The sequence below is a fragment of the Xiphophorus maculatus genome, chromosome 7 (assembly GCF_002775205.1).
Source record: "Xiphophorus maculatus strain JP 163 A chromosome 7, X_maculatus-5.0-male, whole genome shotgun sequence".
NCBI lineage: Eukaryota > Metazoa > Chordata > Actinopteri > Cyprinodontiformes > Poeciliidae > Xiphophorus > Xiphophorus maculatus.
Window position 1 is genome coordinate 7,320,376 of NC_036449.1, and position 27,619 is coordinate 7,347,994.

Below are 27,619 nucleotides of genomic sequence, written 5' to 3' on the forward strand. Positions count from 1 at the left end.
TGACTATCTTCATACATCACTGGCAATAAACTGCATGTTGCGAGCGAGCTCCAGGCTCATGGCGTCGGGAAGGAGAGCGTTGGTGTGCTGGATCTGTCTGTACCCGATCAATGTCTGAGCAGCGGAAGCCTGCTTGGCCTGAACCACACTACACATGTCCACTGGAGTGTGGTACTTCAGCTTGGACTTGTGGTAGTCCTTTTTGTAGTTCCTGTCGCTCTGTATCCTAGCAACTTGCATGTAGTGAACCAGGAGTGGATCGTCCTGGATGCTGCGGCAGCCAACATGGTGGCCTCTGGCCTTCTCGTAAGCCAACTTGTACTTGTACTGTGATGGTGAAAACACACTTTCTTATTCACACAGCCCCCACAGAGATATATACATATGCATTTTGGTGTTATAGAGGAATATTTTGACAGCTTACATTACTGGCAATGGTGGTACCAGACTTGGCAGCCACGATGGCAATGGCATCAGCTTTGAGGTTGTAGCCTTTATTTGCCATCTCCACCACTCCGGCTTTGTACAATTTCTGTAAATACACAATTCAGTGTGCAGAAAAACAATGTGTTCAGGTAAAATACATAAAAAATACATTGTTATTGTCAAATAGTGAATTCTCCTACATTGCTCATGGTGAGGGCGTTAGCTTTTGCCAGGACAATTTCTGGAGAATCTGGCATGACATGAACTTTCAGTTTGTCTTTTTCCCATGTTTCAGTGTATGCTTTCTGCAAACAAAGACATAAAAAACACTCATAAATAATTGCTATTGAGAAAAGTATGATACAAAATTTTTTTTTCTGGCTTGCACGTCGGAGTAGAGGTAAAAAAAAAAAAGTGACACCTTGTTCATGATCTGGTTGTTGGCCGTAGCCAGAGCCACGTCCATGGAATCCATTAATTTCTTAAACTTGAAGTTGGACGGATGCTGTCTGTACTTCTTCTCACTTAGGATATCGCCGCCAACTTTAGCCGTTTCGACTGAAAGTGAACCAATGGGGACCCATCCGATACCTCTAAAGTAGTTGTTCCATTCAGCCTTGTAGTTCCACTGCAAACAAACACAACTTGTCAGGAAACAAGGGCTTAAATCCTGTTTCTTGTGCTATTTTCTTTAATAAACAAATGCAAAACCAACACGGTAAGCGTGTTTGGACTGAAAACTCACGTCGCTCGAATTGAAGTTCATGTTGCGAGCGAGTTCCAGGCTCATGGCGTCGGGAAGGAGAGCGTTGGTGTGCTGGATCTGTCTGTACCCGATCAATGTCTGAGCAGCAGAGGCCTGCTTGGCCTGAACCACACTACACATGTCCACTGGAGTGTGGTACTTCAGCTTGGACATGTGGTAGTCCTTCTTGTAGTTCCTGTCGCTCTGTATCCTAGCAACTTGCATGTAGTGAACCAGGAGCGGATCGTCCTGGATGCTGCGGCAGCCAACATGGTGGCCTCTGGCCTTCTCGTAAGCCAATTTGTACTTGTACTGTGAGATTGGATAGAGATTTGTTTATAACATACGAACGTTTGTAAAAAAAAAAACCAACAACTAATTTCTGACTTGGTTCACTAGTTTGCGTCAATCTTACATTGCTGGCAATGGTGGTACCAGACTTGGCAGCCAAAATTGGAATTGCATCAGCTTTGAGATTGTAGCCCTTATTGGCCATCTCCACAACGCCGGCTTTGTACAGTTTCTAGAGAAAAAGACATTAACATAAAGTTGTTTACAAAAAGCAGTAACTCATCTAGCACATATCGATTTGTTGTGTAAATGAATGGCTTACATTGCTCATGGTCTGAGCGTTTGCCTTGGCCAGGACAATTTCAGGAGAGTCTGGCATGATGTGTATGGTTAGTTTATCTTTATCCCAAGCAGAGGTGTACGCTTTCTGAAGATTTAAAAAAGTAAAAAAAAAACACAGGAATAAAAGAAACATTTTGGAAAAAGCTTCCCGTTCATACTTTGCCGCACAAGTTTTAGTTAAGCTGTACCTTGTTCATGATCTGATTGTTGGCAGTAGCCAGGGCCAAGTCCATGGAGTCCATCAGCTTGCTGAATTTAAAGTTAGACGGATGCTGTCTATACTTCCTGTCGCTCTGGATCTCACCCCCAACTTTAGCCGTTTCAACTCCAAGGGACCCAATCGGTACCCATCCGATGCCTCTGATGAATTCGTTCCATTCAGATTTGTAATTAACCTAAAAACAACGAGACTCATCTGTTTTGAAATTTAAAACTGTACATCTCACCAAAAAAAATAAAATAAAGATGATACTAACATCACTGGACAGGACATTCATATGTCTGCACAGCTGCAAGTGCATGTTGTCGGGCAGAAGCAGGTGGCTGTGAGGAATCTTCCTGTATCCAGTCATGGTCTGAACAGCAGAGGCCTGCTTGGCTTGGACCACACTCAGCATGTCCACCGGGGTGTGGTACTTCAGCTTGGCCTTGTGGTAGTCCTTCTTGTAGTTCTTGTCGCTCTGTATCCTAGCAACCTCCATGTAGTGAACCAGGAGGGGGTCATCCTGGAGGCTGCGGAAGCCAACATGGTGGCCTCTGGCCTTCTCGTAAGCCTTTTTGTACTGGACCTGGGTGTACAAGCATAAGCTGGATTGTACTGGACCTAAATATATATATACATATATATATTTTAAAAAAGTGACATGCACAGTGTTGTGAATGCATTTTAAAAGAATCCAATTGCTGTTGTGATATGATAATTTACTACAGAAAATACGTACATTGCTGGCAATATGTCTGCCATGCTTGGCATGGAGAATGGGAATAGCGTCAGGCTTCATGTCGTATCCCTTGGCAATATCTTGCACCCATTGTTGCTTGTAGAGTCTCTGTGGAAATCAACAGTTACCATAAAAAACAAATGGACGTACAGATGAATGAATGAATACATTTTTTGCATTTTCCAACTATGAAGAAAATATAAAACAAATCCCTTTTCAACAGGACATAGGAACCCTGTAAATAAAATCTTTTGCTCTAACCTTGCTGACGGTTTGGGCGTTGAATTTAGCCTGGAGGAACTCTGGGCTGTCGGCTGGCAGATGATAGGTGTGCATGAATTTTTCACCAGATGCTTTGTATGCAATCTACATGGAAGAAAATTGATATATTTTGTTAAAAGAAAAACATTATTTTGTTCATGTTTTAGAAGAACTGCAATGATCAACAAATGGTTCCTACTTTGTCCATTTGCTTCGAGTTGGCCAAAGACAGAGACATGTTCATGTCATCGGTCTTGCTGGTGTGCTTGAAGGAGCTGGGATGCTGCCGGTAGCCTCTGTCATCCAGTGCAGCTTTGGCTGCCTTGGCTTTCTCAACATCCAAAGAACCGACTGGCACCCAGCCGATACCTTTGAAGTAGTTGTTGTATTCTGATTTGTAGACATTCTGTGGATTTAAAAAAGGAAAAGAAACAAAAACATAACACATAGGAGCATAATATGTGACATACTATGCTATAATCCCTGCGTGATGTTACACCGATGAAAACATACGTCACTCTGAATCTCCATCATGTTGCGGCACAGATGCAGGTGCATGTTGTCAGGCAGCAGGAGGAAGCTGTGTGGGACCTTCCTGTATCCAGTCATGGTCTGAACGGCAGAGGCCTGCTTGGCTTGGACCACACTCAGCATGTCCACTGGGGTGTGGTACTTCAGCTTGGCCTTGTGGTAGTCCTTCTTGTAGTTCTTGTCGCTCTGCAATTTTGCCACTTGCATGTAATGCACCAGCAGAGGGTCGTCCTGGAGGCTGCGGAAGCCAACATGGTGGCCTCTGGCCTTCTCGTAAGCTAGCTTATATTTGTACTGCAGAAAAGCACAGTATTTATTAGTAACATCACTTTAACACTGAAGGCCTCAGCAGTTAAACGTGAGCGTAATGAGAAGCTTACATTACTGGCAATGTCTCTTGAAGATTTGGCAGCTAAAACGGGAATAGCATCTTCCTTCACGTGATGTCCCTTGAGGATATCTTGGCGATGTGCGTAGGTGTAACAGTTCTACACAAAAGCACAACTCAGAACATTGCAAACATGGCAACGCTTTCATTTCTGTATGTTGTATTGACTGAAAAGTGGTGACACTGACCTGGCTGATGTTAACAGCATTGTACCTGGCTTGCATCAGTTCAGGGGTATCAGCTGGGAGATGGTAAGTGTGCATGAACTTCTCTCCACTGGCTTTATAATCTTTCTGCAGTGTTGTGAATGAAGAGTTTGGTTTATGTTCATCTTACAAAAAACAACAAAAAAGTCACAGAGTAAAACGACGAGTTACAATTTCCCGCTCCTCACCACATTCATGATCTTGGCATTTGCTTTGGCCAGCTCCATGTTCATGGAGTCTGTAACGCTGGTGAATTTGACTGTGGAAGGGTGCTGCCTGTACTTTCTCTCATCTAAAGCCGCTGCTGCCGCCTTTGCCTTCTCTACATCCAGCGAACCAATTGGAACCCAGCCAATTCCTTTCACCGAAGTCTCATAATCCATTTTATAGTAGTTCTGCCAAATATGACAAAGCAGAGAATTGTGAGAGTGGTAAAGAGTAACATTTCAGTAGATGCTGTATTGCAAATATTCCCGAAAGAAACAACTGGAACTTACATCACTGACGTTATAGTTCATGGTGCGAGCGAGCTGAAGATTCATTGCGTCAGGCAGAAGGAAGTAATTGTGATGGTGCTGCTTGTAGCCGGTAAATGTCTGCACGGCTGTGGCGTGCTTAGCATGGGCCACGCTCAACATGTCCACTGGAGTGTGGTACTTCAGCTTGGCCTTGTGGTAGTCCTTCTTGTAAAGCTTGTCGCTCTGTATCTTAGCAACTTGCATGTAGTGAACCAGGAGCGGATCATCCTGGAGGCTGCGGAAGCCAACATGGTGGCCTCTGGCCTTCTCGTAGGCCTTTTTGTACTGGACCTGGGTGTACAAGCATAAGCTGGATTGTGGGAAGTTGCGTGATGCAGCACAAAAAGTCAGCCCATTAAGTGTACGGTGTATGAAATCCCACTTTGGAAGACTTACGTTGCTGACAGCGTGTCTGGCTGCTTTGGCAGCAACAACTGGGATCGCATCGGGCTTCAGGTCATAACCTTTGGCGATCAGCTCTTCCCAGGCATACTTGTAGTAGTTCTGAAATAATAACATTCAAATTAATACTGACAAAAGCAATTATACACTGTTACACAACAAATAATAACTTTTTTGGAGTTATGTATTAGGATACATGTATTTTAACTCTACTGGCTCCCCAAACTATGACAAACACTGCTCTGGATGGTGAAGCTGAACTAAAAGACAATAAGATAAGATGATAGATAACTTATACAAAGATATATATATTTTTCCACATATGTGTTAAAACTCTCATTATGTGCGTACATAAGCATGATTGACAGCGCTAAGACCTTCCTCCTGGCTCTGACTGGTTGTTTCTGACCAGGATTTGTGTATTTCTGCAGATGGCAGTAGGACCACAGGGAGGAGGGTGAGTAGCTTGATTTTTTATAGATTATCTGTCAGGACAATTTTAAAGAATATGTAAAAAAAAAAAAAAAAACTTAAAAAAAAAAATAAAAGTTACCTGCTGCAGCTATAATAATGATTTAGCATAAGAAAATAGAAAGATTGTCCATATGATTTAAATATGACAGATAATATCTCAAAGGAATGTGATTGATTTTACAATATACTCTGAAACTTATTCCATAGGTAATGTTAGACTTTACAGCTCAGTATGAAAAAGATTAACAATTAAATATTTTGTTATTTAATTTTAAAGCCTTTAAAGTATAAGAGTTTTGTATGCAGCCTGGATAGTGGAGCAGTTCTTGGCCCTGTTGCCTTGCAGCAAGAAGGTGCTGGGTTTAAATCCCAGCCTGGGATCTCACTGCATGGCGTTTGAATGTTCTCTGCTGAGCATGTGTCGATTCTTTGTGGGTACTCCGGCTTCCTTCCACAGTTTTTGGACTGTGGGAGGAGAGTATATCTTTTGGAAAAGTGTGCGTGGTTGTCCATCTCTCGGTTACCCTACAAGGGACTGGCACCTTGTGTACCTTTGCACAATGGCCGCTGGAGAAAGGCTTCAGCTCCCCCTGTAGCCCTACAGTGCCAAGCCAGTATAGACATGTATAGATGGATGGATGTATTGCGCTACCTTGCTGATGTTGTAGGCATTACACTTGGCTTGGAGGAACTCTGGAGCATCAGGAGGCAAAGAGTACTTTTGATGGATTTTCTCAAGACCTCTCTTGTAGAACAGCTGTGTGGATAAAAGGCCATAAGAACACACATAAACATAAAGAAATATGCTGAAAAGAGTCAAAAATAATTCAGAGTTTTCTGGACGGTGGACTCACGTCACTCCTCTGAAGCTGGTTGACTTTAGCCTGCAGCATTATGGGATGGTCGTCTATAGCTGTGAATGGAATCGTGTCTGGGGACTGTCTGTATTTTCTCTAAAAGGACAAAAGTAGGTGTAAAATAAAGAAATTAAACCAAACGGTATCAGATATGATTGTTTTAGCAGGAACACTGCTTCTCACACGTACCTCGTTGAGAATCTCAGCAGCTTTCTTTGCCTTTTCTACATCCATGGAGCCATATGGGACCCAAGGGGTTCCTTTGACATAGCTGTTGTACTCAGCTTTATACTCATTCTTTGGTGAAAAGTAAGAAGAAATAAGGATGTCAGTAAAAATAAACATCTTCACATTGGAACATAAACAAAATATGAACTATCTTGTAAAATCTTGTCTGCTTACGTCACTCTGGATGACGTTGGCTTTCTTGGCCAGGTCCAGCAGCACGCTGTCGTGAGGCAGGAAGTAGTTGGGGTTGATCTTCCTGTAGCCCGACATGCTGGCGATTGCCTGGGACTTCTTGGCCAGGGTGACTGATATCATATCAAGTGGTGTATGGTACTTGGTCTTGATTTTTTCATAGTTCTTCTTATATTCCCGCTGCGGATAAATCGGTGAGATTTGGTTTGAGTATTTGTTTTCCATTTCTCACCAATAATAAACTCTATTTTATTGATTTGACCCTAACAACTCACGTCACTTTGGATTTTGGCAACATGAACAGAGTGCAAGATCTTGGGGTCGTCATTAATGCTGAGGGCTCCAACCATGTGTCCCCTGTTCTTTTCGTACTCCTTTTTGTACTTAACCTGCAGGGATAAAGCAGAAGTGCGGCAATAAAATGATAAATAAAACTGAAAACAACAAGGCAGACATTTATGAGGGCAGGCACTTACGTCGCTGGCAATGTTTGTGTGAGCACGGGCAGCCAGGATCGGGATGGCGTCGCCCTTGATTTCAAACTTCTTTGCTTTGGTTTTCTCCCAGTCGTACTTATAGCAGCTCTGCAACGACAATACGCAGCCACTCACGAATCCGAACACTCCATCGGTTTAGAAAGCGACTCAATTTTAGAGATCGATTTGAATTTTACTCACCTCGCTCAGGTTGTAGGCGTTGACTCTGGACTGGATGAAGAAGGGATAGTCCGGGGGGAGGCTATACTTGAACTTTGTTTTCTCAAACTTTTCCTTGTAGTTCAACTGCGAGAGAAAAGCATCGAATTAAAACCCTCTGTTCTGCTTCCACAAAGTGTCCTACGGTTTCCCGTCAGTGGAGGGCAGCAGTACGTTGACTACTGCTTCTCTGACTCTTTCCTTCTTGCCAGGGCCCTATCTGATGACAGATTTTATTCTGGGCCAAGTGAATGCTTGTTTCTATTTATACTGCAGAGAAATGGCTCTCCAGTTTCCATGGAACCCATAGAAAGACATCTGGGCTACACGGATGATTGGACACAGTTAACAGCGATCCGCTTCAGCAGGAGAGTTTGATCTGAGGCCCTAGCAGATGACTTGAAACCGTTTGGTCACTAATTAAACAGTAAATAAAGGTTTTTAAACCACCTTGCAGGTGCATCTCAGTAAATTAGAATATTCATCTCAATAAGGCTCGTTTGTCAGATTAAATGTACGTTTTGAAAATAACCTGTGGGCAGCTAATGAACATACCTTTGATTAAGCCCAAATCTCTGTATTTTTCTCTTTACTGGTCTAATGTAACATTTTAAACATTATTGTAATCTAAGTAATGTGTTTCACTTGGTAAATTGAGTGACATAAATAAGTGAACTTTTAAATAATATTCAAATTTATTGAGATGGACCTGTATGTGAAGAGATCTCAACACTGTTCAGGTCTGATGGAAGTTTAAATATAATTATTATGTCTATTAATGTCTTGTTAATTTTGAAACTTTGTTGATCCATCTGAAATAGTCGGTCCCTTAATATGTAATATAAACAGAAGGTAGATGCACAAGTTTTTTTGTTTTTTTCGCGTATTTACTTAAAAGGGCCGGTTACGCCAGAATATATTGATAAAACAAATTAAAATGTTAAAATATCAATAAATAGTTATTCCTGCAGGATTTTGTTAATGTTTAATGTTGTTTTTTTTTTTAAATCAAAATTACAGATTTTATTATGCTAATTTAGAAATGCTTGTTTGGAATTTGTCACATTTGCGCTAATGTATGAGGTTAAATGTGACTTTTTATTAATTGCCATATCAATTACAGACTATCACTTGACATCAAGTAAGGCTGATAAAGGCAGCAGTCACTTAAACTCAGGCTTTTTGACCAATTTTGAGAAAATTTGCAGTAAAATCAAAAGACAAAAAGCGTCGATCTGTTGATTTTGTGTGAATTTTGCAGATTTGTGAAAAACTGGAGAGGCTTACTGATGTAATTTGGAGTCTGGAGGGCCACATAAAAAAGCTACAGAGGACCAGATTTGGCCCCCGGCCCTTGAGTTTGCCACATGCGATGTAGGCTCATATAAATATTTATATTAGATTGGATGTCGCTTACAAAGATGGATGTCGACCTCTCGTTTTGATTAGCTGGTTTTGTGGCTTCCAGCTTTTACTCATAGCCTCAAGTTGTTTTAACTGAGCAGGGTGGGGTAACAAAGTCAGCATTTTCACACTTGACTGAAATTTGCAGTTGTCAACATAGACAAAACGGCTTCTATGGGAACGTTCTATAGCTAAATGAAACAATGATGCAAATATTTGGTTGCAATTTAAAGAAATATGTCTGACGTAAACAATCACTTTGAATGCCAAAGAAAATGGTCACTGTGAAGAATGAGGGTTTGTACTGGTGCCTCACCCAAAGTGGGTAGATCATAAGAAGGAAATTCTGTAGCTTCACTTCAAATCAATAACTAGATGGTTAAAACTTGAACTATGCTTCATAGAGAGGCTTATGCTAGAAACCAGCCAGATAAAATGGGGTCAGACATCTGGTTAGTAACGATAGAAGCTTGTTAATGACCACAAGAACTTCCCAAGGGAATTTAACCAAATATTAATCGGGTTGTACGGAAATATTTGAACCTTTATTCATCAATTTTAACCTGGTTTTTTAACCCTTTCATGCATGAATTATGATCCTTTGTGTCAGAATTTTTTTTTCCATTTTAAAAATTTTTTTTCTTAAGGCATAAAAAAAGGTAGGAAAATTTTTTTGTAAAAATAATTTATTTTTTATTTTTATGTGATCAATTGTAATTTTGTCCACATACAAAGTTGTTATTTGAAAAACACATCAGTAGTATTGTTCCTTAGGGGTTATCTGATGTCACAATATTTTTTTTACTTGCAAGTGTCGTCTACAGTAGAAGGAGGGACCGGGTCGGTTCTCCTGCTTTTTTGTCTGTCGGCCATATTGTATTTAACAAAAATAATTTCTTGCATTTGCAGCTGATGGCCAGTAGTTGATGGCATATTTTATGATGCATTAGTGTCCACTTCAGTGGTCTGTGTGCATTTATAACATAAAAATCCACAGGAAGCACAAGAAAATGGCTTTTAGAAAGCTGTCCACTGTAGTGACCACTATGCATGAGAGAAAATACATCATGACGATTCACCCATTTGTGGTTTTAAAAAAATGACTTAAAATGTTACGTTGTGCAAATGCCTCACTAAAAACGTATATCTCCGTTTTGATATAAGTCAAACTGAAATGGTTTCAAATGCCACATACGTCACTTAGCTGCTTGGCGTTGATGCTGGCTTGGACGAGGACTGGCGAATCCACCACTTGTGTAAACTTCACTTTGTCGGGATGTTGCCGGTAAGTTGTCTGAAAACCACCGGAGAAGAAAACGTGTCATGCGTACAGCTATAGATATAGACGGAAAGGAATGTTAATGACAGCTTGGATGTGCTTCACTGGAGAAAACTACTTACATCACTGCACTTCTGAAGCTTCTTCGTAGCCTCATACTCAGGTGTAATAGTTTGAGGGAAGAAGCATCTCGTTTTTATGTCCTCATATTCAGCTTTATATAATTGCTGAGGGGAAAAAGACGCAATTAGAAATTGTTGCTTTGAATGAAACAAAAAATAATAATTCTTACCTCAACGTAATGATTTTGAGCGCGAAACACTCGGCTCACACACGTACCTCATTCTTAAATTCCTCAACTTTCTGGCAGTGAACCATGTAGAGGTCTTCATAGCTGCCGACATAATGTCCCTTTACCTCTTTGTCATACTTCTCTTTGTAACGTATCTAAAATATTACAGCAGTGAGATTAGTGTATTAAAGAGAAAAAGAGGAATGTGCATTTCAAAAACTACCAGGTTCTTACATCAGAGAACTTTTTAAGCACCGAGTCCATCTGAAATTTTGGTGTGTCGCAGTAGTTGATGCTGAAACCCCTGGATTTCTCATAGCTGGCCTTATATACTTTCTGTTAAAAAAAAACAAGAAAAAGAAGATAAAAACGGCGTTAAATATTGAGCAGAAATTAAATGTATATATAAAATGGCAACATAAATAATTAAAAAATAAGTTAATATGATTCAGAAACTGGTTAGAAAATAAACAACCTGGTTGTTTCAGTGACTAATAAGAGAAAATAACTGAATATCATAACTTTGCAACATGTTTGCATTTTAAACACAAAAGGAAACAAACATCGGACTACATTTCCAACAAGCAAATGAAAAACTGAACAGGACCCACATCACTAAGGATGGTGCCAGCGTATCTGAGCTGTCTCAGGAGCGGATTCTCTGTGGCGGGGAGTGTGTTGTAGTCGCACTGGGCTTTTGTCTTTTCAAACTCTTTCTTGTATTGGACCTAAAAGTAGGAACAGATACATGTGAGAGAAAACAGACAAACACGCTAATGAGGGTCACTTGCGCTGCTGACAGTGCTGACCAGTGAAACAGTCGCCTGTTGAAACTAGCTAAGGCACAGACAAGTTTTAAAAAGCATATAAAATATCCTTCTTTCCATTCTGTCAGGGTAAAGTTGTTCTGATGAGAAGTGTCAGAGTGATTTGAGTTTTCTCTGGTCGGCGTTGAGCAAAGTCCCAGCCCCTCCCCCACATATTGCTTGGCACTGCTGATGATCCGGATTGAAAGCGGAACCCTTTTACCTCGTTTAAAAGAAAGATAAATTCAGCTCCCTGAAAACATTTCCACAGTCATAGAGTGGAAACTAAAATGGAGCCAATTATCACTGTTGTCAAGCTGTGAGCTCCATCGCTGTCGAGCGGCCAACTGCAAACCCTACCAGAGCAGACAGCATGACTAATCAGATAAAACCATATTACTGTGCTACCGTATTAAAAACAGCACAACAAACAATATAATACTATTCTACTAAATTTACTGGATTTTTATTTTCTTGTTTTTGATCAGGTCAATGTCCAAGATTTAAAAAAGAAATAACATAAAATCATCAGATACCATGATTGTGACAACTAATTAATGTGTTTTATTAGTAACTAACATTAAAGATAATTGCTGCTTTTCTGTTAGATCTTGTTTTAAAATTGGTGTAAATATTCTGTTATAGTGAAGCCACATTGTTGACGATATGCAACATGAGTGAACAAGCAGAGAGCCGCTTACTCAGCTCTCAAAAGCTGAAAACAATTCCAATGTTGGTCCTGTGCCAAGGCTGTAACTGCAGCGATTCGGCTTGTGAGAGTTTCTGCACCAGGTTGGACTCGGTTGACCCACGCAGCGCTCTGACAGAGAGCTCAACTCACTGTCAAGTCTTTCCAAAAAGACAGAAAACCAACCAGACGCCTTCCTCTGAGCTTACCTCACTGGCAGCAATGCGCGCCTTCTTGCATGCGTCGTACACAGGTGTGTCTGTTTGCATGAAGTAGATTTGGTCTTTGATATTCTCAAACTCTTGAGTGTATTTTCTCTGGAAAATGAAGTTGCACAACAATAAGACACAGGGGAACAAAAACACACACACAGAAATAATAACATTCATCACAGCACTCACGTCGCTGAGATTATCCATTGCCATCCTGGCGATGGCGACGTCAAAGTAAGGCGTCTCACACCACTGACCCCTAACGTTTTTATTGTAGTCTTCCTTATATTTAAGCTGTTGAGGGAACAAGGAATCAGAGTTAATATAGATTGTTGCTCTAGAGTAACAATAATAGATCTATAATGGTGTCGTGACCCGTTGATGTGCTTAATGAAAACAGGAGGAATCAGAAGAATTTCTGAAGCTATTGTTAGCCTGTCCCTTCCTGCTCAGTGAGGACAGTAACGCTAAAGAGCAGGTGCTGGTTATTCCTAGCAGCAGCTCAGGGTTGGACCATGTTTCTATAAAGGCACATAACTACGGACGATTTTATTCAGTTTTGTAGTCGTACAAGTCTTGCACATAATGCCGAATTGAAAGAAAAATAATAATCTCACCAGTGATTAGTGTTGACTTAGGTATCAGGTATCAATTAATGTCACACATATTAACGTCTACACAAATAGAGAGATTTTATTTCCACATCTGGTGTGGTAAATGTAACTTTCCTTAATGTGTGAACTCATTAGAGCGCTACATGGGAATAAAACAGTCATCATATTGTACAGAAAGCCTTATGCTGTCTCCTTAAATGTGTTATTCACACACTGTAAATATATTCTTTCCGTCGGGTTAATACATGCACAGGCATAGTTGAACTTGAGATGAACGACGGGAATAATTCATTGGCACTCCTGCCTTTATCGTCGTTTCCTTAATCGTAGAACGTGATTGGACGGCGTTCTGCTTACGTCACTGCGCTGATGGGCGACTCTCTTGGCCAGTTCCACCTCGGGAGGATCAGGCAAGGACGTGTACTTGGCTTTGCGCTCATCGTGTCCCTTCTTATATATGATCTGCGGGAGGAAATTCATAAAGAGAGGTTTCATTTAAAGGAATGATTCAAGTTCAGTGTTTCTCAAATGATGAAACAAAGGAAAATGATAGAGAAAGATGATCAATTTGAGCCGTGGCGGAAGAAGAAAAAAATCATATTTGTAATACTTTTCATTTGTACATAAATGCTAAGCGAAAACAAAAAAACATGCTATGTTGATGAAATTTAAAATGTTTGTGTTTGAGGAATTTTCGGTACATTAATTTAAATGTTCCAAATGTTTATATTAAAACATTAAAAACTTCCATGTAGTCTCCATGTAAAATTTTACATCATATTATATCCATACTGTGCTCTGTTCTAACTTCTTAAAGTTAGAGAGATAAAATAGAAACCTATTGGACAGCACGGTGTACATTCACCCAATCAGTCAGACGTAAGTCGGGGTTCAGTCGCTTCCCCAAGGACAACTGATGGGAACATCCGGGTAAGACGAGGTCAAATTGATATTGTAATTATTTTTTAGTCGCAGCTTTTGTATTTTAACTTAATTTATTCCCTGAGGTTTGATAATTCAACCTAATTCGGCTTACATCACTGAGGACCTCCTGAGCCTTAGCTACCCTGCGCAACTCAGGGCTGTCGCTGTAAGGGTAGTACATGGTCTTCTCCTCGTCCCAGACTTCTGTGTAAAGTTTCTGGAAACAAAAAGTCATTTTTTCTTATTTCAAAAATAGCGAAACTATATATATATATATATATAAAACATACAAGCAAATTGTAACTCTTGAATTCCTGGTTGAATTTACCTTGCTATAGTTAGCAGCGTTCTTCACAGCCAGAACCAACTCAGGAGCGTCGGGAGGCAGCAGGTACTTGTCCTTCGTCTCATCCCACTTCTGTCTGTACAGAACCTAAAGCGACATCATCAGTGTTGTCAATACCAACATTTGATATCCTGCTGATCTGTTTCAAAGTGTCTACACGCCGACATAAGGTTGAGGTTGCTCACCTTGCTGATCAGATCTGACACATGCTTGACGTGGACCACGTCTCTGGCGTCACCGCCGTACAAGCTGGTTGTTCGAGCCTTGTTTCCCTCCATGCGGTATTTCACCTGTCAGCAACAGGCTTTCGTGACTTATTTCGGTGGATATTTCATTTTTTTAGAAATCCAAAACAGCAATTTTTTTGTTCCAACAGCAATCCAACTTTCTGCACTTTAGAGTGCGACAGCGACTAGTGATACCTCACTAAGCTGCTCCTGGGCCTTCCGGATACGAATCAGTTCAGGGGTGTCAGGGGTGAAAGCGGGAGGCTCCCCTCTGGACAGGTCATAAGCTTGGCGGTATTTATTCTGCCGAGGAGACAGAATGAAATTGTCCAGTTTGGAAAAACAAAATACCAATATAAATACATCATAAACAAAAAGGTAAAAGTCACGAGCTCCTTACGTTGCTGTATTGATCCAGCATCTTCTGGCTGTGGGCCAGATACGGAGTCATAAACTTGGAAGTGTCGACCTTAGCCTTCCTTCTGACTTTCCTGGTGGGCAAGCCAGACTGTACACGGAAAGAGCGAAAACACTTATGTTTTCATTTATTCACCATGCAGGTGGGCACAGGTTTGCTTATCATCGCAAATAGAGCTGCCGGGGAAATGAAAGAGCTCTTTCAAAATGAAATGAAGCAAAAGGTGGAGATAAACTGATGGAGGAATCCACCCGGGCGAGGTGAGGCCAGCGTCCTTCCAAGCTAACAAGCTGTGCTAGCTTGTTAGTTTAGCCATTGCCCTATTTACTTACCTTCACACACAAAAAAAGAAAAGAAATTCTCACAAAGACGTCATTTAGAATCAGTTATTTCAACATGGATGCCCGTCCGTGTTATTTTAATCAGTATGGAAGAAAATCATGCAGGTTGAAGACATAGCGAGTGTTAAGAGAACACAAAACATTCCTTTAGGATGTGAGTATGAGTAGCGCGAGGCTTGATAGGAGTTTGCAAAACCGTAGAGACATTTTGTGTCTTTTGATTTATCCAAAATGCAGCAAGTCTCAAAAAATAAACTCCCTACTAGCATCCGTTATGTATTGCCTGTTAATGGTTTGGCTTGAAACGGAGACAAGGAGCATGCGATGAGTCGTCAGGAAGTAATCGCAAAAGTATAACAGTTTGATTAAAAAGACAAAAATAAAAGCAAAAGGATTAATTTCTACACATACGAGTTTTGAAAAAAATAAGATCAGATCTGTTTTTTTGTCACGTAACGGGGCCTCGCCTTGTTTCATGGTAACTACTTCCTCTTCATATTTGTCCATCTTTACCTTTCATAGCATTTCAGTGTAAAGTACAACACTAGGTCTGTGGGAGTTTCCTATTCTGCTGGTTGTAGTGTGAAGCAAAACAACATAAGCCGCCCTCCATGTTGTTGGGAAGTGGAGATGTGAACCCAAGCCTTTTTACTCAGTGCTAGTCGTTATAAAGAAAAGGCCAAGATGAGGTAAGTAGCCATTTTCTGTCGCTAACAGGTTGACACAAATGTCTGATGTCTGATTTGATTGCTGTGTTTGATTGTCTTTCCTATTTTGTAGAGTAGCACTGTGATAAATCACATTCACGGGAAAAGAGGAAATCATAACCGAATGCCTTTTGATCAAAATAAAAAAATAATTAAAAAAAGTCTAAATTATGTGAGAAATGCTTCAGTTTAAATCAATTTAAAGGAAGCGGCGCGGGTTATGAATAACTGAGGCAACGTTTGATTTTGTATAGTAAACAACACTACTGAATGAATGAATTAAATTTAAAGGCTGGATTTGTAAGTATTTAATGTTTGCGGTTATGCCGAAGCATTAAACATTGAATTGATTTTGAGGTTTTACAAGAGATGCCAATAAATTAAAGAGTGTCCTGCGTGTGCACATTTTCTGCATTTATCTAAAAAGTAACCGAAACCCATAAACGATAAAAAAATTAAAATAAATAAATAAAAGTAGTATCCAATGATGCAAATCATTTTTACAAGCAACATACAAGGTTAAATAACACACGCTGGACAGAATTTGACCTGGTTCTTTCCATTCAGGCATGCAGACAAGCTTTTCCTGCCCTGCTTGAGCTGTTGCACCTTGGGAGGAGGAGTTTTACCTGAGAGGACTTAGTGTGCTGCTCAGTGTACGTCGTTGTTGTTGTTGTGATCTGCTCAACATATTACAAATGAAGGACAGACTTTTGGATTCAAAGGAACCTCACCAAAACAAGTAACGGGAGAAACAGCAGATCACTTTGTATGGATTGAGGTTGATTTTTCCCACAGCTCTGGTGTTAAAACAGCGACTGCCACGAATGTTATTATTATTTCTTTTTTTTTCTTGAATGCCCTGGAGGAGATATCTGCAGGGGAATAGCAGAGATTCTTATCCTGGAAATGCTACAGACGAGTAAACCCCCCCCCCTCTCCTCTTCCAAGCTGCAAATAAACTATGATGTCACTGTGACAGCAGTCGACCTGACTGCTCCATTAAGCAGAGGATTAAATGCTTTAATATTGTCTGTGCCATTTAAGCCGCACTGCTCCCAGTCTTTGATCCCTGAAATAAATTTAGAAACACCAGATGAGAATATTTCCATTTCTATTTATTTCACTCCCTGTTGCCTTTGTTGGCCGGTTGCTACAGCAGCGGCAGCCTGCTTGTTCCAAATTACAGGGTAAAAAATATATTTATTTTTCCACACATTTACATTGGAGCTCATACTGCAGTTCATTTGAGTGCTTTAAAAAAAATGAATAACATCCAACTCATTTTCAATTAAATTAGCTTAGCTGCAGGTAAAGCCTTTGCACGAAGTTGGTTTGATGCGACAAATTGTTGCTTTTGATGGTAAATATGACAGCAACAAAAAACTTAAGCTTAAAGGGGGGACTAGGCCTTTAAAAATCTGGCATTCTTTTAAAAGAATATATTTTTAAATGATGATTTTAGTTTTCTAGAAACTCCAGAGTGTTTCCTGTAAAAACAATCATCTGTATAAACGATGCTCTTTATTAGAAATTAGACAAATTGTAAAATATTTAAGAAATAAAGAAAATCCTTGGCCAGATGTGTAAAACACACAACTTTCCTCCTCAGACACTGGCTATGTTAAAGACAGACATTGTGTTATGAACGCGAAGCCCCTTCACCCTAAACTTAGTACAAATTAATAACATGATTTAATTTACAGACCAAAATAGCTTCATTAATTTTGAAGTTTTTATCCTTATTTTCCTGTTTTATGACTGCGCTTATGATTTTATCTTCAACGAAATCCTTCACATTTACCATAAGTTGGATTGGACGACCAGAGCTGAGAGAAAGAACATCTCAATCATTTTAATCAACATTTGTAAGAGGCTTAAATATCCAAATCTATCAGACAGGGGAGAACCTTAGGTATGGATGAATCCAACTTCTTTTCCCCCCTTCAGTGTGTCCATCCCTCCTAAGCAATCTTTCACAACGGTAAAGTTAACATGTTGAAGAAGCGTACTGGAGCGCGATCGATAGCTCGTCTCGTTTTCCTGCCCTCGCTCTCTCTCCCTTTCCGTCTGCATCTCCTCAACTTCTAAATTTGTCTAAATGCCACTCAGAGATCTCTGCGCTCCATTTTTTCCTCCCCAGGTCAAAGCAATTTAATGACACTTTTAAGTAATAAAGAAAATAGAATTTAAAAAAAACAAATGACTGAGAAAACTAAGACATAAATTGATTGTTAGCACTTATTATGGAAAAAAAAAGTTAACAATAACCCAGGCAATTTATTTGAAAAAATAAAAATGAAATGTTACTCTGCAGTTTCTATAGTAAGCTACGTATTTTTCATCATACGTAGCACCATGTTTCTCCCCATTCTGTAGATTAGACAACAGCCGTCCTACGTCCTGCAACTTTTCTCCGCAGTATAGATGAAAGTACTAGTGAAATCAGAGCGTATCGATTTTGCACCTGTCCGTGTGTCCCACCTCCCAAATGATTTGCCATCTTTGCAGTGAAGGATGGCAAATCCGTTTCTTGATATGTTATATGGGAGTCAAACGACTGAATGAATACTCGGATGCATTTTGTTCCCGGTCGTTTGGGCTCCCCTATAAGATATCAGCAGTACTGTGGATGTAGAATACAAGGCTAACTATAACCCCGTTTCCATCGGAAATTCAGGATTAATTGTTAGCCTTCTGCTTTCACTCTTCCATCAACCACTGTCACAGAGACAACAAACACAACACTAAATGATGCACTGATGGGATATAACACATCCTGAACTGTTTGTAGGTACATGCCTCATTCACATAACCTGGAGAAAGCACACTAATTCACATTTAAACAAGTAATTTTGAAAAAAAAAAAAAAGTACCTTTCCTTATTTACAGATTTAAATGCATAAGTATACATGTATTTAAAATCTACGGCTATTGCTGGTTGTTGCTAAGGTTGTGCAGGCAAAATATCCACAATTTAGCAAAGAACTAAGTTTCATTTAAGATTTTAATGCTCCAAAACTGTTGTCTGTTTAAAAAAGAAACTGCATGGCAGCAGGTATCGACACATGATACACATGAAAAGCGCGCCTCTATGTATTACAGTCTAACTAATCTCAAAGTCTCGGTTGAACCTACAGATCCAGCAAAATGATCCGTGTGCTTTAATTCGATAAAAGGGCGAAAAACAATTGGCAATACGGAAAAGAGTCTTGCATGTCCATTTTTTTTTTTTTGCTAAGAGTTGAGAAGACATCTACTTACCACCCCCATGATTTCTTCATCTTCTTCATCTCCAAACTCATCATACTCGTCTCCGGTGTCCGCCATTTTGGCAAGTTTTAAAAGCTCTGAACAAAACAGAGATGATACTTTCAGGCATTTAACAGAAGTATTAATCAGCCTGTTATTCTGGAACATACAACACTCTGCATGTCCCCTATTAACAATAATAAAAATAATAATAATAATACAATTAAACATTCCTCTATCAGCTTAGTTTTTGGGGAAAACAGAAGAAAAACGCTAGCAGTAAATTTCTACAGTATTTCCATAGTAAGGAAGCTTCACTTGCCATTCACAAGGGGCTCAGTCTGATTCCAACTCTGTGATTTGCCACACACCTAAATGAAATGACAAAATGTGTGAAACATCTCAACAGTAGTGTTTATCAGCGCATACACATCAGGACAGGAAGGTTCAGAAGCTAATTCCGTGTTTTTGGACCCCTCAGTACGTCAAAAGAGCCCCACCACCCTCCTGCCCCTTGACATGCCACAACACAGCTGAGGGAACGGTGCCTCCTGGCTGAAGGTTGGCGACAGCTGCCCGACGGTGCTTCTGCTATTTGACATGTAAGCTAATGCCAGAGCCTGATTGGCTGACTGTGTTTAGCAAATGGAGATGCAATGCCTTCTGAGGCTGCAGGTTAAATATAGGGCGGCATATTAACTACCTTTTTTAGCGTCTGATTGCCAGATCTCGAGATTTAACTTAAATCTTATCTGCAAAACTAGGAACCATGTGAACCAAAGCTGATGTAGAAGGGAAAAAAAAGAAAAAGAGGCCTCGGCTTGGTTTTAAACGGAGATCAAAGTGGTGAATGCTGCTGGGATTTCAGGTAAATCCAAAGCTGCGTCTGGCCTGATGTTCCTTCACTTCCTCAAGTTCTTGCTTGTTAGATCATTCCTTCAAAATGTACGAAAGCGCTCTTGCTTCTTCATCCATAGTCAACTCCTTTGGGATTCCAAAGGCCAGTGGGTAAAAGATACGGAGACACTCCAAGCTGATGGAAAGCCATGCAGGCGGTATAAAAACGTGGGATTTTGAAGATTTATCTTTTCCTTTGCTTACCAGTTATGTTTAAGTTTATTGGTCTCCCAAAGCCGCCAAAGCCTTCCCAGCCTCCCTCCAGAGAAACGCTGGGCGACAGCACACAGCTGCACTTTCTACCCAGGTTATCATGTGGCTGACGCAGCCAATCGGAGGCCTGACCTCTCAGGTTTCAAAATCTAAATATACCTAAGTGGTCATTTCAGAAAGGAGCACCTGTCGAGACGAACGCATCAGTGGTACAGTTAACGAGGGAGGCCAGAGGGAGCATGAGTTGTCAAGTCTCAAAAACACAATAGGGTCCCAGTGTGAATGTTTTGGGCTTTTGTAAAAAAAAAAAACAACTTTTGTTATTTTCTTTGAAAAGTTCTACTGAAGCTGAACAAACTTGGGTAAATGTATGCCTCTGAGTGGAGAGGGCGAACATCAGGGGCCAGGCTGTTATCTGGTGAGGTCGCTCATCAGCTGACCCAAACCTGGCTGCATCCTGTCAATAATCAGGTCAACCAAGTAAGAACTTGGCAAACGTTTTTCAAGTTTTTAAAAGTTATATGTATATATATATATATATATTAAAGCTAATCTACTGCACAAGTACATAACCTTCTAAAAATATTTCCTCTCGGTGGAATTGTCCTTCCTCTTACTGGGGTACAATTATGCATTTTCCAGGCACATAGTGTCATTTTATAGCAAAGGAAATTTGACACCTTGAAATTGGGCCTCTGTCTCTTTAAAAACTCCCGCCGTTTCCGAAACTCGGCCTTCAGGAAGTCATCACAGCATCACTCCCCTATTAACCCTTTAACCACGTTTTTAACCAGCGTTGCTCTGAGAAGTAGCTCCTATAACAAGCTCAGCTGACGCTCAGTTTGCTAATTGCTGCTGGCTAGTCTGAAGGAGCAGAGTGGCGGGCTGCTCTGAGAGGTGGAAGCTCAAAAGCGTGGCAACCGCAGCTCTGAAGAGGAGCTACGCCTCGAAGGCGGAGCTAGGTCTACCCAAGGGTTTTGCACAGCTGAATGGTTGCCGTGGGAGATTAAAAGATTGCTTTTGGTTTGCTTTATTGTGAAAGGCACAAATCAACCGCTGGTTTGAATTTAGATTAAAATTATACTAACTCATTTGTATCTCAGCTAAGGCTTTTCTGGGTGTTTCTAGGTCGTACTGTGTCAGAGCGAGTTGGTGTCCGGTTTCCACAGACACCAACACGCCAAGTCACTCAGTGATTAGAAATGACAGAATGGTTACAAGGAAGTAGTCGCCTAAATCTGCTGTCAGGCCAATAAGTGTAACGTTTATAACAAATGGCATGGTGACAAATTAATCTGACTACATACCTACATTTATCTTTCCACCACACACAAAAAGGAGGATATAAAAAAAAATGATACCCTCCAGAACTCGCTGGAAGAGTCTGCCGCAAAGAGAGTCATCTTGAGGTCAGAGTGTGTCCATAATTATTTACACACACGTTTAACAACTGTGGAGCTTGCCGTTTGTAGAGCATGTGTTATAATTGGACATTTACTTTTGCTTTTGTCATATACGATGAAAAGAGCAAAACTGATGTGCAGTGTTTGAGGCCCTCGTTTTAAGTAAATATCTGCACAGAACTGCCAAAACAGCTGTGAAAGAAAATATGTTGCTCACATTTTTTTTACTACATCACAAATGATGTGCTTTTATTTCATTTTCGTTGAATATAAAATGTAAGAATTTCCATCAATTTTCCCCTATATAATAAAAAATTGATATTTTTCTTCATTAAGAACCAGATAAGCAAAAAAAATGTTTTCTCTTTTTAACCTAAAAAACAAAGAATTTTTCTAGCACAGGTATTTTTTTATTATTGTTTTTTTTTATGCCGGGAAATAAGATATACGGTATATAAGAGTTATGTCGACTTGGCAGATCTGGACAAATTTATTTAGTAGAGCTGAAGGCAAATTAACTCTATAGAGTGTAAATGTTAATGGCTCTTATTGTTTGGGGGTTTTTTTGTATGCCTTAAGGATCCTGGGAATTTAAATAATGTAAGAAACTTAAAGTAGAAATTGTCTGGTCTTTACCATAGAATTGACATGATGTGTAGTTTTTCTTTCTTTTTTTTTTTTTTTTTTTACCAAAATTGTATTTAAAAATAATGTGCCTCTTATTTCTGGCATGTCTATATACTCACTCTTTGTCCTAAGAGGAAAGAGAAGATGGACAGTAGCAGCTGACAGATTTTTTCTCTCGGTTTTGAAAAGAGTCAAGCATCTTAAGAGGACTGCTGCTTCATTACAAAGAAATTATTAAAAACATAACCCAGAAGTTCTGATCTCATTTTTAAAAATAACAAAAGTGTTTTTTAAAGGCTGAGTTAGCCAAATAAGAATTTATGACTTCTTTATCAAATATTTTCTGACGTATCCCATGTATCCAGTTTTTTATTTTGTTTGTATTTACTACGATATAATCCAGGGCAACATAAGACATAGAAGAACAAAGTGAAAACAATATATGATTACCAGTGTTTACTCCCAACAAAATTCATTATCATATGATAATTGTTGATTGTTTTATACTTCCTTTTTCTGTATTTTCTGTTTCACCATTATTAATGTAATTGTCTAGTCACTCACTGCTATGCCGAAACGCTGGGCAATTATTTTAGGGATACAACCGAAAATCTGATTTTCCGATATGATTCCCACTTCCTTCTACTTAAAACTGATTCAAACATGTCCTAATATTATATGAATAAAGATATATTTTTTTAAATTAGACCTAAGTGCAGTATTTAAACTTCTGTCCACAAAATCCTAACAAACAAAATACAAGAGCTGTCCTTGATTGGACTGTACTGTATATTCAGCAAATTGTTTTAATTTAACTTATGAGGTACCCTGAGGTTTAATTATTGCTCCCTCACATTTCAACCAAATTCTCATTAACTTTGAAAGAAAACTGGGATGTTTTAAAAAGGAAACTAAACATGCAACCTATACAGTTTTCCTTTAGTCAAAGCTTAATGTTATTCAAATCTATTTGCGTGATCATTCTTATTTTAGTTACATTTTTAAGTGCTAAAGAGCATCGCAGTCATTCAGTGAAAGTTGCAGTAAAACAAACAACCACCCAGGAGGGAGCTGCATGATGCTTAGTCACTGGAAAAAAATGACTGATGACCAGCAATACCAGGACACAACAGCTGCAGTACAGACAACTACAACAGAGATACTGCCAGCAGCCAATCTCAGCCCATCAACATGTACAGAAAACATCCCAGTGAGGTAAGGAGTCTTAAATTAAATCCTCTGGTTGGTTACAAAGTGACTTTGTAACACTGGGATGGTTGTTTTTAATAATAAAGACTGTTTTATTACCCTGTAAGCTAATCGATCATCCAGAAGTTTCTCTTATTCTACCTTCTTTTTAAATCATCTAACAGGCTTTTTATTAGAATTACATCTGAGGCTTGAGATGACCATGAAAGATGTTGATTTGGTGTCTTTTGAACTATTTCTACGTTCATTTTGCTAAGTGTTTTGGATCATCATCATGCTGAAAGAAGTTATGAAGTTAGCAGTTCAACGTCATTCCAGAGACCTTTGGAAGAGAAACAGATCCACAGTATCGGATCTAACATCACACTTACCAGTAGACATGAGGTACTTGCTCTCTTTGTTACAAGCCAAACTCACCTGGAGTGACTGTTGCTGAAAGTCTCAAACTTTATTTTTACCTTAACTTTCCGTTCAGAACGCATGGTAGCAAGAAATGTACGGGTTGCAGCCCAGCAGCCAGGGACTGGAAATGGGTCTTTAGCTCGTGTCTTATTTATGACCCTGTGGAACTGAAAATCATAGACTTCCAGTTAGAACTTCCTCGAAACTTTGAAACTGAAAAAAGAAAGCACGTTCTAAAAAACAAAACACATCCAGGGGTGTCAAACTCATTTCCACTTTGGGCCACATCAAAAGTCTGAATGTTCTTAAAGGGCAGGTTGTGCCAGAATCTGTTAGGAGTCATGAAACTGTTAAAATATTAGTAAATAGCTGTTCCTCCAGGAGTTTGTGATTGTTTTTGTTTTGTCAATGTGATGCTAATTTAGGAATATTTGTAAGGAATTTATATATTTGAGCTAATGTATGATGTTAAACGTGACTTTTTACGACTTGACATCAAGTAAGGCTGAGGCAGCAGTCACTTAAACTCAATGTTTTTGCCCAATTTTGTGAAATATTTGCAGTCAAATCTGAAAAAATGTGGGGATCTGTTGATCTTGTGTGAATTTTGAGGATTTGTAAAAAAAAAAATAAAATAAAATAAAATAAAAAACTAAAAATAAAAACTGGAGGGACTTATCCGGACTATAGAGCATACCATACTACAAGCCGCATCTACAAAGATTTTTTAACAATTTGGAAACGTACATATATAAGCCGCTGGTATCTCCGCCGCTCTCGGTTTTCCACAAGGACGCCCTATGGAGTGAAAATACTGTCACGCTGAACCATGGTTTCCTTCACCTTGAGTTTACGCGCAGCGGCTCTATTTCCCTCCCGTCCTGCCAGATCCACAGCCTTCAATTTAAAAGCGGCATCATATGAACTTCTCCGTGTGGTTTCCATGTTGAGGGCGTATGAGTTTGAAAACATTTCTCTGTCGTGCCTGCTCCTAGTATTTGCTTGTTCTAAATGGAAATCAGCGCTTTCTTCTTTGATTTTCAATTTTGACTTCCAATGATTCACTTTCCTGCTAAAGAGCCCCCTGGTGGTTGAGGAAAAATCCACAGAAAAGCCGCACCGGGTTGAAAGCCGCCTGGTTCAAAGCGTGGGGAAAAGTAGCGGCTTATAGTTCGTAAAATACGGTAATTTGGAGTCTGGATGGCCACATAAAAAGCTGCGGGCCAGATTTGTACCCCGTTCCTTGAGTTTGACACATGTGCATTACACAATGTGCACAGTTATTTGCAGGCACGTGCAGAGGGGGGGGGGGGGGGGGGGGGGCTGGGGGTGCTTGAGCACCTGCCCTTTTTGCTCCTTGCCCTAAAGTGCCCTTTGGTCCAATTTTTTTTTTTTTTTTTTTTAAAGTTAATTTCCCAAGCCCTCCTCTGATATGTACTAAAATTATTATTTTTTTGTTGTTGTTGTTTTTATTCAAAGAAAAACAACATAATAAGCCCTTTGGGTCACCTTGTTACCTTTGACCTTTTGTCCGTGACGCATGACGCAGCTGCCTCCCGCTCAGTCAGTGAGACTGCGCAGTAGCTTACTGCGGAGCTCAACGTGGAGGAGGAAGGAAGGAAAAGTAAGGAAAAACTGTTCTTATCTATCGATTCAGTATTTTGTCATACAGACATTAGGCTGTTGTTGTTGTCCTATTAGCTAGCTGTTAGCTAACGAGTTTGGTAGCAAAGCAAGATAACTAAAAAGCTTCTTCCCTGTATCGCTAATGATAGCGGTCATTCTTCATTATTGCTGATGGGGCCACATCAACGATCCAAAACCGATCATCTCTCTATAATGAATATATGTCCGATTATCTAATTTCCTTTGCTGCATAATGTATATTAATTGCATTTATTCTGGCATTAGGTTAATGTATCTTGAAGGGGAATAGAATTTACAAAACTGCTTGAATTATAATGATTTATTTTTTTTAAACAAAAAGTTTTATTTTAACTTTTTTAATTAAATAACTAAATTTTGTCTTGTTAACTTAAAAAGTTCTTTGCAAAACAAACTTTTATTTGCACACATCAGAATTCTTTTGTTGCAATTTTCGGCCCTGCCCACGACGTCATGTGAGAAGCAAGCAAAACTTTGAATCACAAACAAAAACTTACAATAGCAAGAAAAGATTTATGACATGAGCAAATAAGTTTGTTCACAAATAATTTTTCTCACTTTGAGACATAAATCTCTGATTTTAATTTAAAAAAAAAAAATTTTAAGCAAAACTTTTGTTTAAAAATTGTTTCAATTCAAAATGTATTGATCACAATTGTATTTTATTTAATTGAGGTTATTATTATATTTTTAATAGAATAATTGTGAAACATATTGAGCTCCACAGCAGAGGCCTCCTTTTCTCTGAAATTAATATTATGTTGTGCTAAGGACTGAAAAACATATTGGTTTAAACACAAAGGTAAATAATTGGTAGTGTGGTTAATACAGTGTTCTTATCATAATTCATTATGTTTTGCTTTTTTCAGTTCAAAGATGCCACGTAAAGAAAGACGGCAGAAACAAAAAAGAAAAAAATTGATAGATGCAGCAAAAGGTAGTGGATTGTTGACCGACTGGGTCAGAACGAGTACTGCAGGTACGAACAAAAAAAAAAATGTTCTTAACATTATCAACATGTAACCTTTGGTAGTGAACAATATATTTAATATTACAGGGCATCTGTTGTGTTTTTCTTATGCTAAGATGTACTAAATTTAGGTGTAGAATAATGATTAGTTTGTTTCTTGCTCCCAGATGGACAGAAGGAAAGTGATAGATCAGAGGAGGAGACAAAAATGCAGTCAACAACACAGGAAGACAGGCAAGGAGAGGGACAACAGTCAGAAATAAACACTATGGATGAAAATGCAGAGCAACAAGTCAGAGAGAAGCCATTCATATTTTTAATGGACCTTCCACACCCAAATGACCCAGCACATGTCTTGCAATTCAACATAAAATATGATGAAGCATTTATCCAAAATTGTGTAAACCAAGGACCATGCCAACCAGAGCTGTCATTTCCTAAAAATGAAGAAGGAAGGTCTTTTCAGAATAAATGGTATAAGAGTAACCCATGGCTGGAGTATTCTCCCAGTTTAAATTCCATGTTTTGTTTTAGCTGTCGTGTTTTTTTGAATGAAGAAAAGCACATGTTCCGCAAATCATGGAAGACAATAGGATTAAACAGATGGAACAAAGCATTACAGAAAATTAAAGAGCACAGTGGATCATATGCATAGTGTTATGCTCCATATAGTTTTTCCTTAGCTTATATTGTATGTCTCACAATTTTGTAATTTATAATTTTTATTAAGCTCTGAAAGCTGTGTGGTTTTGTTAATAGTCTTTCCTAGAATGCGGTTAGATGTGCCCTTTTTTTTTTTTTGAGCACCTGCCCTTTCAGTGGTCTCTGCACGGGCCTGGTTATTTGGAAGGTTGTAATTTTTTTTTTTTTTTTTACCTACTACTTCAACTTGAGCTAGGCATCTTTACTAGACTGATCCAACCCATCCATTGGTTCTGTCAAGAGTTGCTCATCTCATCTGCCCATAAAACCTTTAAAACATACATTTTCAGATTTCCTTGAAACTAATCTTGGTGTTTTCAGTCATCCTTACCTTGGCTATGTCTGTGAGTGCTGAATATCTTGTACTTCTGTTCAGTCCAGGCAGGTTGAAGTTCTGATATATGACAGCATGTTCTTGGGAGCTTCTCATTTGATTCTTCTCAACACTGTTGACTATTTGTAACAAAACCTTTGCTGGTCATACACTAATATCTTGGCAAATGTCAAGAGTTTCCACATTTTTC

At 39.3% G+C, this 27,619-nt stretch overlaps 1 protein-coding gene across 19 annotated transcripts in view; it reads right to left on the reverse strand.

Moving 5' to 3' along the window:
- neb (nebulin) overlaps window positions 1-20,181 on the reverse strand; it is a 70,477-nt gene extending 50,296 nt beyond the window's left edge. For 16 of the 19 annotated variants that reach the window (XM_023337403.1, XM_023337389.1, XM_023337393.1 and 13 more), the window contains exons 1-42: window positions 20,109-20,181; window positions 19,330-19,378; window positions 19,020-19,105; window positions 16,385-16,435; window positions 14,690-14,797; window positions 14,485-14,592; window positions 14,248-14,352; window positions 14,045-14,149; window positions 13,829-13,933; window positions 13,150-13,254; window positions 12,368-12,472; window positions 12,176-12,283; window positions 11,084-11,200; window positions 10,707-10,808; window positions 10,520-10,627; window positions 10,303-10,407; window positions 10,097-10,195; window positions 7,480-7,584; window positions 7,279-7,386; window positions 7,078-7,191; window positions 6,785-6,982; window positions 6,572-6,679; window positions 6,380-6,478; window positions 6,178-6,282; window positions 5,046-5,153; window positions 4,629-4,940; window positions 4,320-4,526; window positions 4,114-4,218; window positions 3,918-4,025; window positions 3,520-3,831; window positions 3,206-3,412; window positions 3,007-3,111; window positions 2,746-2,853; window positions 2,281-2,592; window positions 1,993-2,199; window positions 1,785-1,889; window positions 1,587-1,694; window positions 1,172-1,483; window positions 848-1,054; window positions 627-731; window positions 425-532; window positions 16-327 (exon numbers count right to left, since the gene is read on the reverse strand). In XM_023337403.1, coding sequence (XP_023193171.1) covers window positions 16-327; window positions 425-532; window positions 627-731; window positions 848-1,054; window positions 1,172-1,483; window positions 1,587-1,694; window positions 1,785-1,889; window positions 1,993-2,199; window positions 2,281-2,592; window positions 2,746-2,853; window positions 3,007-3,111; window positions 3,206-3,412; window positions 3,520-3,831; window positions 3,918-4,025; window positions 4,114-4,218; window positions 4,320-4,526; window positions 4,629-4,940; window positions 5,046-5,153; window positions 6,178-6,282; window positions 6,380-6,478; window positions 6,572-6,679; window positions 6,785-6,982; window positions 7,078-7,191; window positions 7,279-7,386; window positions 7,480-7,584; window positions 10,097-10,195; window positions 10,303-10,407; window positions 10,520-10,627; window positions 10,707-10,808; window positions 11,084-11,200; window positions 12,176-12,283; window positions 12,368-12,472; window positions 13,150-13,254; window positions 13,829-13,933; window positions 14,045-14,149; window positions 14,248-14,352; window positions 14,485-14,592; window positions 14,690-14,797; window positions 16,385-16,435; window positions 19,020-19,085 — 5,682 coding nt within the window. In that variant the 5' untranslated portion in view covers window positions 19,086-19,105; window positions 19,330-19,378; window positions 20,109-20,181. The remainder of the gene's footprint in view (window positions 1-15; window positions 328-424; window positions 533-626; window positions 732-847; window positions 1,055-1,171; window positions 1,484-1,586; window positions 1,695-1,784; window positions 1,890-1,992; window positions 2,200-2,280; window positions 2,593-2,745; window positions 2,854-3,006; window positions 3,112-3,205; window positions 3,413-3,519; window positions 3,832-3,917; window positions 4,026-4,113; window positions 4,219-4,319; window positions 4,527-4,628; window positions 4,941-5,045; window positions 5,154-6,177; window positions 6,283-6,379; window positions 6,479-6,571; window positions 6,680-6,784; window positions 6,983-7,077; window positions 7,192-7,278; window positions 7,387-7,479; window positions 7,585-10,096; window positions 10,196-10,302; window positions 10,408-10,519; window positions 10,628-10,706; window positions 10,809-11,083; window positions 11,201-12,175; window positions 12,284-12,367; window positions 12,473-13,149; window positions 13,255-13,828; window positions 13,934-14,044; window positions 14,150-14,247; window positions 14,353-14,484; window positions 14,593-14,689; window positions 14,798-16,384; window positions 16,436-19,019; window positions 19,106-19,329; window positions 19,379-20,108) is intronic. The other 3 variants (XM_023337388.1, XM_023337404.1, XM_023337405.1) reach the window with 3 other exon arrangements.
- Between the last annotated feature and the right edge of the window lie 7,438 nt (window positions 20,182-27,619).